Source organism: Miniopterus natalensis, chromosome 7 (assembly GCF_054644295.1).
Source record: "Miniopterus natalensis isolate mMinNat1 chromosome 7, mMinNat1.hap1, whole genome shotgun sequence".
In the NCBI taxonomy this organism is placed as follows: domain Eukaryota; kingdom Metazoa; phylum Chordata; class Mammalia; order Chiroptera; family Miniopteridae; genus Miniopterus; species Miniopterus natalensis.
The window spans coordinates 46,570,772-46,585,051 of NC_142087.1; the positions used below are offsets into that span (position 1 = coordinate 46,570,772).

A 14,280-nucleotide genomic window follows, 5' to 3' on the forward strand; every position below is an offset into this window, starting at 1 on the left:
GTGTGAGACGTGTGATGTGAAGCTGAAGAAATTGGTTTCTATAGTTACTTGACTGATTTCATGCAATTTTAAGGATCTTTGTGCTAAATAAGAGTGATTTCCTGAGCAACCTTTTTCCTTAACTGTGCCTCTTGAACTATGAAATTTGTTGTTGCTTAACATTGCTGCACTCAGCTCCTAGGTGCCAGCAGCAGCAGGTTATTTATGAATGTTTTAAAGGCCCTTATTGTTTGGATTAATGTAGGAGCTGAGGCAAAACAAATGGAAATCTAGTAAGAATCTTATAATCAGCGTGGTTTGTTTTCACTAAAATAGAGAAAGAAAATACATGAGCTCTGGATGGGAGGGTTTCTGGATTGCGGTGAGGAGAACTGGAAAGGGAAAACATTAAAAAGAACTGAAACCAGAAACATTTAATTTCAACAGCAAAAATTTTTCATACTCATTTCTTACCAGTGGAAAATTTATCTAAGAATATTATCTGAAAAAAATAATACTAGAACTATACCTATAATCCTTTATCAGCAAGGGTGGCTTGATGATAGATTTGGGGATGGGCAACTGTTATTGCTCTGAGTCATGGGTATCCCTCTTTGTTTTAATTAAGGACTGATAAAATGCTTATGCACTTTCTTCTACTTGTATCCCCGTTTTGGAAAATATATATCATAAAGCTTACTCTTTTATCCTTAAAGATATCCTGTCCCTTCTTCATAAACATCTGAATCTTAGATTAATTTTTCTTTCAGGTTTGTATGGTATGGTTTTGTTTGTTTGGTTTGGTTTTCTTTTAATATTGTATATAATTATTCCCTGAGGGATGAATTGGTGGACAGCATTTTTCAAAAACAAAATTGTAAGGCTAAATGTGAAAAAACAATACCTCTCTTAATGAGAACAGGTGGTACCAAACTTTGTTTTTTCCCCCTCTCCCTTGCCACCTGCATTTATTTCTTTTTCTAGCAAGATTAAGTGGACTCAATATAATTTCTTTTCAAAATATTTTGTAAGTTTTCTAGTTGCTTCCTATCTTGTATCCTCTTGATTTAAGAAAGAATCAAATACAGTGGCCCTGTTCCAAGAGCAGAGCCACTCTGTATTAGTTGCAAATGTTTGATTAAAGTAAAATATTGTCATCCCTCTGACCCCTTAAGCTCTTAATAACTTTAATGTTCTAAGGGGCTCTAATTTAGAATCAAACACTGATGGATACCGTATTTTGTTTAGATGCAAAAAATCACTGACCGCATTTTAATATAGAGCTGAATTATTCTCGTGTATGGTAATTTATAAGGTTATCATTTGGGATATGTTAATTGTTATCACACAAGTATAAAGTATAAAGCTGTAGTTTGTGATTTGGGGGGGAAGTTTTCTTTGTTCAGTCGTTAAAATTAGCATGTATTTCTTAGTTTCTTGATTTATAACTGCTTTCCTTTCCTTTTCTTACCTATCTACCATGCTGGTCATAGGAAATAGATTAATGATAGTATTTTATGAATGCAGAACTATGAAGAACTGTTTAGAGAAGTTATAGATTTTATTGTTGCTAGGAAATGTATCAGCAATGATATTTGTCATGTAAATATTAAGTCACAACTCGAATCCCCTTCATACATAATTTTATAATCCATGTTTGCTTTCACCAGTTAAGGACTAGAATTTTTATCTTGATCATTTCCCCTGTGGGTCTTCTTCTCTCTAATGTAGTTTTAGAGAATGTTCATTTCTTCTTTGCATTCTGGATGTAAAGACTGTTAAATTTGGCCAGTTTTTGTGACTTGTCTAATAAATTTTTTTCATTCTTCCTATTGACTTCTTCCAATTTTGTCATTCTCATTTTGCACTTTAAAAAAAATAGGCTGCCTTTGGGTTTGCCTCCAGCCTAGTCCCAATCCATTGAAGTAGTTCCTGCTGCATACAGTTCTTATTGACCTGACAGGTTATCTGTCTATTTGAAAACCTTATTGTTATTTGGCTAAAATGTCTCTGGATATCCCTGTAATTCAAACATTTAGTTTTAACTTTAGGGCTTTTTCCTTTATTCTGTTTTTGCCTGGAAAAATATTATAAGCGTTCTCTCTATTGTAACTTTATATTTTAAATAATGACACTTTAAAATTTTGATTTAAAATAATTTTCCTAGATATCTTTCCTAAAATGTAAGTACTGATATTCTTCCATTTCACCCTTTATTTGAGAAAGGTTTTAAATAGGTTACTAATTGCCAAATTCTAATTTGAAACAAGCAGGCACATGTTTGTTAAATGCAGCTGCAGACTTGTCTGAAATGTGTGCTGTGTGTCCTAGATTGCCATCTAGCCCTCAGTGTTTTTCTTTCTTACCACATCATCCAGAATTCTGCTATCTGACCTTGGAGTTCAAACATCCTGATTCCTTACACATTTGTTATATCTATTGCAACCCTTATTTCCTTTTGAATATCTTCTTTCTCCTTTGGGAAATGTGAGTTGAGTGCATCTGTGCAGAGGAAGACAAAGAATTCATTTACTTTCTTTTTGACAGTTCTTAGCATTCCCACTTCCATTTGTTATCAGACAATAGAAGGAAGAAAAAGGAATTTAACACATGTACCTGCTGACACATTAGTTTCACAGTGCAACCTGTAGAAACTGGGCAAAAGAATAAGTATTATTTAATTAAAATGCGTAACAGATTAGAAAACTTGTACACTGAAGTATTTAGGATTTTTGTTAAAAGAAAATACAGGATATAAAAGCTCTAAGTAGTGCAATTCTCCATAAAGCATTATTGTGCAAGAAAAAATAATAATAAGGCTCATTACTGATTAGAATAACATGATTTAGATATGAAAAAGGCAAGGGATATTCTTAGAAACAAATTTAAAAAGATATGGAGTCAGTGAAACGTGACATTTAATGCTATTTTAAAAATTTTTCTTTATTGAGGCCACCCTGCATCTCCCCCACCCCCAGGCCTTCCCCATACTATTGTCTGTGTCCATGGGTTATGTATATGCATATAAGTTCTTTGATTAAAGAACTACTAAATTAGAGCAATTTATATTTAAACTTTATGCTAGTGCTGCATGAACCAAAACTCATGAAACACTGGAGAGGGCAAAATGAAATTTGTCATTAAAAGTACTTTCTAGCAATCAGATTAATTCAGTATGGAGAAGACATTCTTAAAATGACTACTTATAAAGAACTGTGTACATAGCAGAGAAACAGATGCAAATGTTTCAAAGCATTGCTCAGCTAAGAACAGTGGTTTTCAAACTGGCATGCTTGAGAGTAATCTGGAGGGCTTGTTAAAAATACAGATTGCTAGGCCCTATCCCCAGAGTTTATGATATAATAGGTCTGTGTGAGGCCTGAGAATTTGCATTTCCAACAAATTTCCTAGTGATTCTCCACTGCTGCTGCTCTGGAGATCACACACAGAACCATTGGTCTTAGGAGGAGAAAGAAAGGGGGCCTTTAAAATCTTACACTTTTAATTTTCCATTGACTAAATGGTCATAGAAGGTTAAGCAAAACTCTGTGATTTGGGAATCTGAGGGTTGACATCTTGAACTGGCAAGTTCATTTACCATCAATTGCCATTTCAAATACGTGCTCTCTTGGAACCAGGAAAGCTACACCAGGGTTTTCGGTTTTTTATTGTGTTTTTTTTTTAATCCTCACCCCTGGACATGCTCATTAATTTTTAGAGAGAAGGGAAAGGAGGTAGAGAGAAAGAGAAAAACGTTGATGTGAGAGAGCACCATCGATCAGTTGCTTCCTGTATGTGCCCCAACTAGGGACTCAACCCGCATCCTACACATGTGCTCTGATGGAATCAAACCCACAGCATTCCAATGAGCCACACCAGCCATCGCCAGGGTTTTGTTTTTAATGGATATTTCATAAGAGACCTTTATTGGTTATATCTCTTGATTGGTATACCTTATATAGAAAAGATAATATTTTATTTGGAGCATCAGAAGGTAACCTGCATCTTTAATTTTGAAGCCTAGGATCTCTGTGTCTTGAGAGACATGTTAACCTTATGGTAGAAGAGGTGCATATTATTTAAAAACTAGCATTGAACTAGAAGTCAGGGTTTTGGATTCTTGATTGACCCTGTCTTTATCTAGATATCACTTTGGGGAAGTTAAACTTCTTTGAACTTACCTCAGTTATCTTGTATTAAAAAGAATGTAACAATGCATACTCTGCTTGTGTGACACAGCTTTCGAAATTTAAGGAAAGGCGAGGTATACGGGGAAACCCAGTAGCCTAAAAACATTAGCTATAGAAACATTTAGGATAGATTCCACCGAGTAAGCTTTGAGACTGACCATGGATATGTTAGGTTTCTTTTCATCCCAGAGGACTGGAAAGATTGAGAAAAAGAATGTAATGGTGAGAAGTAGAAAAAAAAAAATTTGTAACTTAAGAATACATCCCAACATATTTGTTTTAAACAATACATAAATCAAGTGTTATGTTTAAGGGCAAGGGAGAAAGTGCCTAATTGGGATTATGTGGAATATGCTATTTTCCTGAAAGACAGGGATGGATTAGAAAAGCTGACAAGCAAAGCATCGGAGTGTACATTTCAAATTCCAAGAATCTCAGGTGCTCTGGACAGGGTCCTGATGTCTTAAGAACTTGTCTTAGTGGTTGGGAGAATAAAATAATCAGACCCTGTACTGTTTGATTTGGTGGAATGCCTGCTTAATAATTGTCTTTGAAGGGTTGAAAAGGATCCTCCTGTGTTTCTGTTGTCTAATCCTTGAATTTTAGGTGTGTGGGGGGGTAATTTAATTTTTTGCTAACTTGTGTTTTTTTTGTTTCTTTGATTTAAGATTCCTCTATTAGTGTTTGGTATGGTGATGTTTGTTTTGTTCTATAGTATAATATTTGGGGATTTAACCTTGTTTTCCCTAGTAAATTACAGTAATTCAGAAGTGATTATAAACATTGTTGATATTTTAGTTTGGTGAAATTTTCCAAAGTATATATAACTCTATTTAAATTTTCATTATTTTTTTAAAAATCTATTTTTGGGTGATAGGGTTTCATTGTTATCTCTATGTACACTCTACTTTAATTTTGAAATCCAAGCAGGAACATCATTCTTCATTTTTTGTCTTCTAAGTTCAAAACCTGGTAGTGTACTTTATTTCTATTATTTAGATTCTTTTAAACGTTCCTGTTTGGTAGCATTAGCTGTTTCTCATTGCTACTAAGATATTTATTGTTGGACAGCACACTTAATCCTCAGAGAAAGACATTAATTTACCACTCAACTCTTTTCTTTGCTTTATACCTTATTATCACTTTCCAAAAGTTAGTAGCAAAATCAGACTGCAAAATGACACCACATCATATTTTTGCATCATTTATTATGGACAGCTCTGCTATTATCTTTCATACTTATAGTGCCTGTATTTTTTATATCTTGCTTTCCTTAAGCATGGAAAAGAAACATTTTTGGACCCTGGCCAGTGTGCTTCAGTTGTTTGGAGTGTCATCCAGTACCCCAAAAGGGGTTGAACTCCCATTCGGGACACATACCCAGGTGTTGTGGGTTCAGTCCTTGGCCTGGGTGTGTATGTGAGGTAGCCGATCGTTGTCTGTCTCTCACTGTCTCTCTCTCTGTCTGTCTCTCTTTCTCCTCTCCTTTCCTCTCTCTTAAAAAAGTATTTGAAAAAAAGAAACATTTTTGGATTTTCCATACTGTCAGTGTCATAATTATCTAGGTAATTTAGTCCTTCCTCTAGCTTCTCTCATTCTGCCTAAGCTTTTGGTTTCTGTTTTCATTCATTTTAATTTTTTTCAGTATGTTTTGTTCTTGAAAAATGTGGTTAGCATCAAGAAGCACTTCTATTGAACTTTACTTCTGAGAGTTTGTGTGATCTTTAAGGTAATCTCTTAATGTGTTTTGGGTCTTGATTAAAGTCAGTACTATTATAATTAAAAATGAACAGAGACAAGTACTAAAACCAGGGATGAAATAATCTTTACTATTGCTCTATTGTGCTCTAGGGCACAGACTTCAATTTTATGGGACCTCTACTTGATACCAGAGAGACTGATAAATGAAATGCAGGCGTCTGCCTTTGTCACTAGCCATAAAGGCAAGAATGAGGATTCTATCAAAAAAGAATATGCCTGTTAGGAGCAAGGTGTGTGCTACTAGTATGAGTGAGCAAGCAGGCTTAAGTTTTATTAAACAAAGTCTAGTTGGAATATAATATAACAGAAACCTGTTGTTAGAATTCTGGTTAAACTAGCATTTAAAGGTTTCAGTGAAGATGGAGTTAAATCACTCCACATTGTCTCTCCCACTGAATGTAGCTGTAAATCCTGGGCGGAATGCATGGAGCAGCTATTTGAGGGCTTTGAAAAGTAAATAGTAGGCAAATTGGGGAAGAAAATGAGAATTCATACTACTGCCAAGCCAGTGGTGAGGTTGCCATCCCTTTACCTCCCCCACCCCTTGTTCCCCACTCCCATTCCTTCTGCTGCTTTACCCTAGACATAGACACAGTCACAGAAGTGTGTGCAGCAAAGTATAATAACTGAAGCTCCAGCTTTCTGTCCAGAGGACCATAAAGAGGAAACCCAGGGAATCCAGAATTACTGGGAAGTTTGCAGAAAGGGAAGAGAACAGGAAAACAACCCCATTATCAGTTTTTAAACTCCAGGTCTACTCTTGAGCTATAAATTTGTCATATGCAGATCTGATTCTGATCAGCATACCAAAGACTTTAAGAAGTGAACTAAGAAACCACTGCCATTTTCTAAACACTACTGAGTGGCACACTTTTGGGACAGATCCAAATAGCATTGCAAAGGTTTTGAGAGTTGAACTGATGTTGAAGTCACAGACCACAGAAGTCAATTTGGAACTTGTGGTCTATATGTAACCTGTTTTGCATACTAAAACAAAAATATGTACACTCTCCAAAGATTTAAAGAAGACCCAGAGTCTCATAACATAATATTCAAAATATTCAGGACACAATCCAAAATTACTTGGCATGAAGAACCAGGAACATCTCAACTCTCATGGAAAGAAACCACAGATGCTAACCCTGAGATAACATAGATGTTAGAGTTATCTGACAAACACTTTTTAAGTAGCTACTATAAAAATGCTCCAAGAAGCAATTGAAAATACCCTTGTAATGATTGGAAAAATAGAAAGCCCCAGCAAAGATACAGAAGATATGAAGAATAAAGTTCCAAAGTGGAAATTTTATAAGTGAAAATAACAACTGAGATAAAATGCTCACTGGAGGGATTGGATATCAGGAAAGAAAAAACAGAGGAAAGAGTTAGTTAACTTGACGATGGATAAGTAGAATTTATCTAACCTGAAAATCAGAGAGGAAAATAGAGTTAAAAAAACAAAACAGAGCCTCATAGACCTGCAGGACAGTGATCAAAGGTTTGACATTTGGGTTATTGAAATCTCAGAAGAAGATAGAGTGAGATGCTAAAATTTTTTGGAAAAAATAATGACTAAACTCCTCTACACCCTAATTTAGAGAATGCCTTAAACCTAAAGATTCTAGAAGCTCATTGAACCCCCAAACAGGGTAACCACAAAGAAACTCTAGCTTAGTCACACCAATCAATTTCAGAAAATACATAGAAAAAATTTTGAGTCTAGCCTTAGAAAAGGACATTTTTTTCAACACGAACAATAATTCAAATGACTGTACATTTCCAATATTTTTAAAGTCCAGTTAAAGAACTGTAAACCAACCCAGAATTCTATATTCAGTGAAAATATCTTGCAGAATGGAGGTGAAATAAAGACATTCTCAGATGAAGGAACATGAATAGAATGTTGCCCAGACAACCTGCTGTAAAAGAATTGCTTAAGAAAGTTCTTCAGAATAAAGTGAAAAAAGAGCAACAGAAGTAGTAGTATACACTATTCTTATGTTTTTGAGTTTTAAAAAAATATGTTTAATTGAAAGCAAAATTATAATATTGTCAGGAATTTTCAATGTGTATATATGTAATATATCAAATAACTATAATAATGTGTAAAGAGTAAAAGGATATACATATGGGTAAAGTATTCCGCTTGAAGTGGTAAAATATTGATTTTAAGTATGTATATTGTAACCTCTAGAGCCAACACTAAACTTTTTTTAAAACTATATAAGGAGACATAATTTTAAAAAGTAGCTAAATTAAAGTGAAACACTAAAAATGTTTAAATAATCTCAAACAAGTAGGAAAAGGGAAACAAATGAAAAACAGAGGGAAGAAACATAAAACAAATAATAAAATGGGAGCTATAAATTCACACATAGCTAAATCACTATAGTAAGTGAAAATGGTCTACATATACCAATTAAAAGATAAAGATTGTCAGAATGGATTAAAAACTATGACTCAACTGTATCTGTCTATAAGAAACTTACTTAAAATTTAATGACATATGTAGGTTAAAGTAAAAGGATGGGGGAAATACTTATGTTAGAAAAGAAGAAAGTTCTCAAATCAATAATCTAAGCTTTTACCTTAGGAAGCTGAGAAAAGAAGGTCAATATATACCCAAAGCAAGCAGAGGGAAGGAAATAATAGTTAAAAGCAGAAATCAATGACTTTGATAACAGAAGGAAAGAATGAAAATCAGAGAAACCAAAACTGGTTCTTTGGTCAACAAAATTGAGAAATCTCTAGTAAGACTAATAAAGAAAAATAAGATGTAAATTACCAGTATAAGGAGGAAAAAGATGGGAAATCATGACAGCCCCCGCAGATGTCAATAGGATGAGAAGGAATTATAACAAACAACTCTGCGGTGCGAATAGTTTGAAAACTTAGATGAAACGACCAATTTCTTGAAAAGCACAAACTCTCAAAACTTGGCCAAGATGAAGTAGATGGCCTCAGTAGTTCTGTAATTATTAAATAAATTGAATTTATAGTTAAAACCTTCCAGTAAAGAAATCTCCAGCCCTGGCCGGTGTTGGTCAGTGGGTTGAGCATCTTCCTGTGCCCTGAAAGATCGCTGGTTGGATTCCTGCTGTATTGAAAAGGTTGTGATGAGAACACTTGTCTCTGAGTTCTGTTTCTTTCACTCACTATTTGTGTGACCTTTATGAAGTTTTTCTAACCTCTTAGAGCCTCACTGAACAAAAAAGAAAAAAGAAAAGATGACTTATACATGTAATTTTCATATGTTATAACAATTCATATGTACCTTTCAGTGTGGTTATGAGAGTTAATGAGTTAATTTTTAGTGAACTGCTTTATAAATCATACAGCATAGAACAGTTTCCTATAAAATTCAAAAACTGTTTATTTTTAAGAAATTTTCTTTTAATCTGAAAAGGTTGACTAGTTTGGCCAATTTCCCTCCAATTTACTGTTCAATTTATTCTTCAGGCCTTTCTTACCTGTGTTTAAACTAAGAGATTTAGCTCTAGCTTCCTTTCTTTTCTTTTTTCTTATATTCTCTTCCTCACCTGAATTCTGCCTATCCTTTTAGAGATTCAGGACTAAAGACTTTGTTGGAGTAAATGAATCAGGAAATGATGTGCCCTTGGCTGTTAGGAGAATCTAATATTTATTTTACACTTTAACTTAATTTGGTGAAGAACACAGAAATGGGTTTAGTGATCAGTTTCTTTCCCCCTCTGAGCATGACTATGTGTAAACATTGCTTTTTTTCTCTCTTTTATTTCATCTCCTAGTTACAACAGCTGGAGCTCGCACAGATACAGCAAAGAGATGCTAACCTCACAGCCCTTGCTGCTATTGGACCAAGGAAGAAGAGACCACTGGAGTCTGGGTCTGGAAGTGAGGTAGTGATAAAATGTTTATTTTATTTTTCATGTCAAAAAAGCAAGCCAAAAGGAAGCAAAGACATGCAAATAATTTACCCTACCTGTATGCCCTTGCTGCCAAATGCTTATGAAAATTCTCCTTTGCCTGCTTTATAATATCTTAATTTTTGTCAGGTTTTTAAGGTATTGCCTTGAACTTTACTCCTACTCATTACTTATTTTATACTTCTTCCTATATTCCATCTCTAGTCATACTGAATCTCACTATCTCAATTTTTTTATTTCTGTGCATTCTTTCTAGTGTTCTTATGTAATCCTCCCTCTCCTCTGTTTATCTAAATCCAGCTTGTCTATTAAGGTCGAATCTGTTGTCTTATTTCTTCCATGAACCCTGACTATTCTTTCCCACACTGACTTGTTTTCTGTGTTTGCATGGCATTAATTGTTCTCTCTTCCTTCTATGCATGTTTTTTATTTTGTAAGGCTTGAAACCTTGAGCAAGACTATAATCCTACTTTTTTATATTCCCCACAGAACTATGCATATACACTCAATAAATATTGTTAATTGTGTAACACCCAGAAATGCTTACTGTACTTACATCTCTAGAGCAATTATTTGATATAACGTTAGGTTTTCAGATTGATCATCAGGTCTGAGATAGAGGTACAATAAGAGGCCTGAGTTAGGGTCAGCAATAAAGAGCCGCGGCTTATCTGTTCTGCTCTGTTAAAATTTAAATATCCTCCCCAGCATTGACCCTTACCATTGACAGTTCCTAAATGAATGATAATCATCTTCATAGAGAAAGGATTTTAAAAATCTAGTTGTTTTCATTATAAATGTAATGAATGCAGTGTGTTCACATGCAAAAGAAATTAACAGTATAAAGATATTTGATCCCGGCCAGACGTGGCTCAGCGGTTGAGCGTCAACCTAGGATCCAGGAGATTGCGGTTCAATTCCTGGTCAAGGCACATGCCTGGGTTGTGAGCTCGATCCCCAGTGAGGGATGTGCAGGAGGCAGCCGATCAATAACTCTCTCATCACTGATGTTTCTATCTCTCCCCCTCTCCCTTCCTCTCTCTGAAATCAATAAAAATATATATATATTAAAAAGATTTGAAAAACTAAGGTTTTATTCCTCACAGATGTCCAGTCTCTCATCCCTGCCCAATCAGGTGTAACCATTGTTAAGGTTTTCACATAGCCTTATAATGTGGGCACGTATCACAAATCCACATGTTTGATTTTCTTTTTACTTAAATGTGGTCTAACTATACCTGTTGTTCTGCTCTTGAGATTTCCCTCCTTAGGTTAAAAGAAAAAACTAATATAAATTTTAATAGTCATGTATGGCTAGTAACTACTATATTAATGCAGCAGGACTTCTGTATTGAGGTATATCTATTTACGGCTATTTGTGTATTAGTACTACATTTTTTATTTTATTTTTTACTATCTTAACCTTTTTAAGATGTACAGTCAGTGTGTTAGTCATATTCACATTGTTGTGCATCGTATCTCCAGAACTTTTTCATCCTGCTGAACAACTCCCCGTTTCCCCCTTCCCCAGCCCCTAGTAACCACAATTCTACTTTGATTCTATGAATTTGACCACTTAGATGCCTCATGTAATTGGAACCGTACAGTATTTTTGTGTGTGTTTTGGTTCATTTCACTTAGCATAATGTCCCCAAGATTCCAATTTTTAATATGGTGTATTTAAAAATATGGTAAAACTAGGCTAGTAGAGAGTTTTTTATGTTTCTACTTCTCTGGCACAGGATGACCCACTGCCCTTTATTTTTGTTCTATTTGTATATGTGTGTGTAAATGTTATTAAAACTGGGGCATGCTATTTCATCATTAAGCATATTCCTGTAAATATGGCCTGGTTAGCATATTATTTTCTTTTGTGGCAAGAATAGTTATTTATAATTTTTTTCATTTACACACTTGTTATATTTATAATATTTTAACTCCTTTGAGAAAGAGCTACAGGGATGTCTGAAATTCCTGTCCTACCTTTCTGTATGGTAGCATTCATTATTCAACAAATTCTGTTAAATGTTTGCTTGTGGGCAAGCATCGTAGCATGTTGAGTAAGTACATACTTGTTGGACTTGGATAAATCTGAGTTTTGTTCTTCACTCTCAAGTTTTGTAACCTTTGGCAAGTTCTTTAAACCCCATGCCTCAATGATTTCCATCTAGAAAATAGGTATAATACCTGCCTTATAATGTTTTAAGGACTGGGTTATGTAAAGTACTTAATTAGTTCCTGGCCTAAAAGTACAGGCTTAATAAATTGGCATTGTTGTCATCATAGTAATAGTACCATTATTTTAGCTTTTAATAGTATTTTATAAGTAGTATTAATGATCCATAGTGAATTTGAAATGTTATCCATTACTCTCTCCAGAGCTTCGCTTCTTAGTCTCATTTGAGTTTGTCACAAATTTTAGAAACATTAAACATTTTCTAGTCTATAATAGAGTTTTTGTATTTTCATTGATTATATGTTTGAATCTGAGAAAGCCCATTAGGTAAGGGATGTGGGGGTGGGAGAGAGAAATGTACTGTTTCAAAACTGATAAAAGTCAGTTTATATGATTTATCAGCATCAAAATTAAAAGTTATTTTCAAGGTTCCAACTCAGATGTGTTCTAACTTGGATGTAAATATATTGAATTTTCTGTTTGTTTGGTGCTTCTGTTTTGAGAATTTAGGCATATGTATTTTCCCCTGTATTTTCTGGACTTTAGGCTTAGAGAGTTGTCACACACTTTTAGTGAATTATTCAGCAGCCAGTACTTTAAGTAATGCCACCCTGAATTGAAAACATCCATTTTTTTTAATGAGCTGGTGACATTTTTAGTCAACCCCTTCATTTTGAAATTAGCAGGAACCTACTATCTTTTTTGTTAATTGATTTTAGAGAAAGAGACCGAGAAACATCGATTTGTTGTTCCACTTGCTTATGCATTTATTGGTCAATTCTTGTATGTGCCCCGAATGGAGATCAAACCTGAAACCTTAGTGTGTCGGGACAATGCTCTAACCAACTGAGGTACCTGGCCAGGGCCTTATTAATTTTTTTCTTCATGGTGCTTTAACTTTAAAGGCAGTTTTCTTTAAAAATATGGGAACTGGAGAGAACCCTGTTGTGCACTTTTTCAGTGTTCATTGAGAGTATTGCTAAAGGAAAGAAAGAAAAGAATGCTGCTAATTTATTTGTCCCTTCAATAACAAGTCAGGATTGTTGAAAGACCTTTATTTAATTGTTTCATTCCCTCACAAATAACACAAAAATTATGTGTGAAACCATGTATATTTTTAATATCCTAGACCTTGGAAACTGAGGCTTTACTTTTTGTTTGCTTCTTTCTTTATAGATGAGAAACTGAAATCTTATCTTTTTAATTTAAATTTTCTGGAATAAGCATATAATCCCAGAGGAGAGTGAGGTAGCGTTTAGTTCTTTGAAGAGTAGCTCTTTAGTTCAAATGTAAGTTTTTTTCTTACTAATGGGATATTTTTCAGTTTGGAAGGTTGAATAGAGTGATGGTGGTTTAAAATTGTAAAATTCAGAAAATACGCTTAGTACCTTAGCATTCATAGATTACCACTTTTTGTATGTAGTAAATCAACAATAATAAATTTGGAGAAATTAGTTTTAGACCTTCATCCTTTAGCGTTTTTTTCTGTTATGGAAAACACAGCAAAACTGCCTCTTATCCTTAAAAAGATTTTTCTGTTTATACAATTTATATATTATACTGGCATCTTACAGAACTACATTTGATACCATCAGAAGTCTTGGTAAAGTTGAATAGCATCAGCTACTGTCTCCTTGTGTTATCCTGGCAAAAAACAATAAGTACCAATTACTTATATAACCAAATATTTATACAGCCTGTTGGCTTTAGCGAAGGAAAATAGTTAAAATTTACTACTTGGGAGTACTTGAATTTGTCCCGAGTTTACTGCTGTGGTTTGAAGTTAATATATAGATAGTTTTTAAATGAATATAGGCTATACAAATATTTTGAATAAATTAGAACCTTAGAGTATTTACATGTATGTTTGTATATGTATATTGCTTAGGTGATGTGTTTGGGATCCTTTGGAATGTTAAGACATTAACTTCACTTCCTGTATTAATTTTAGATCCTTGGATTAGCAGTCTTTTTTCCTATTAGCAATACTTTCAATAGTTCCTGTTACTTAATAATGATTAAATATTCATAACAATGTTTCTTTTCTTTTTTATCTTCACCTGGGGATATGTTTATTAATGAGAGAGAGAAAGAGAGAGAGAGAGACAAAAGATATTTGTCTCTTTTTCTGGTTGATACAGTGGGTGATTCTTCATTCCTAAAAGTGCATAAGTCATTTAACTAAAAGGCTATTGACATAAAAGGGCACAGCTTTAATCTTCATGTCCTTGAGGGGCACAGGCAGTACCATTCTTTACCTCTGTTCTCT

The 14,280-nt window shown here is 34.2% G+C and overlaps 1 protein-coding gene across 1 annotated transcript in view; it reads left to right on the forward strand.

The window, feature by feature from the left end:
* The window catches only part of TAF4B (TATA-box binding protein associated factor 4b), a 100,447-nt gene that overhangs the window by 72,723 nt on the left and 13,444 nt on the right, over positions 1-14,280 (forward strand). Inside the window, exon 14 of the mRNA XM_016195917.2 lies at positions 9,698-9,808. Coding sequence (XP_016051403.1) covers positions 9,698-9,808 — 111 coding nt within the window. The remainder of the gene's footprint in view (positions 1-9,697; positions 9,809-14,280) is intronic.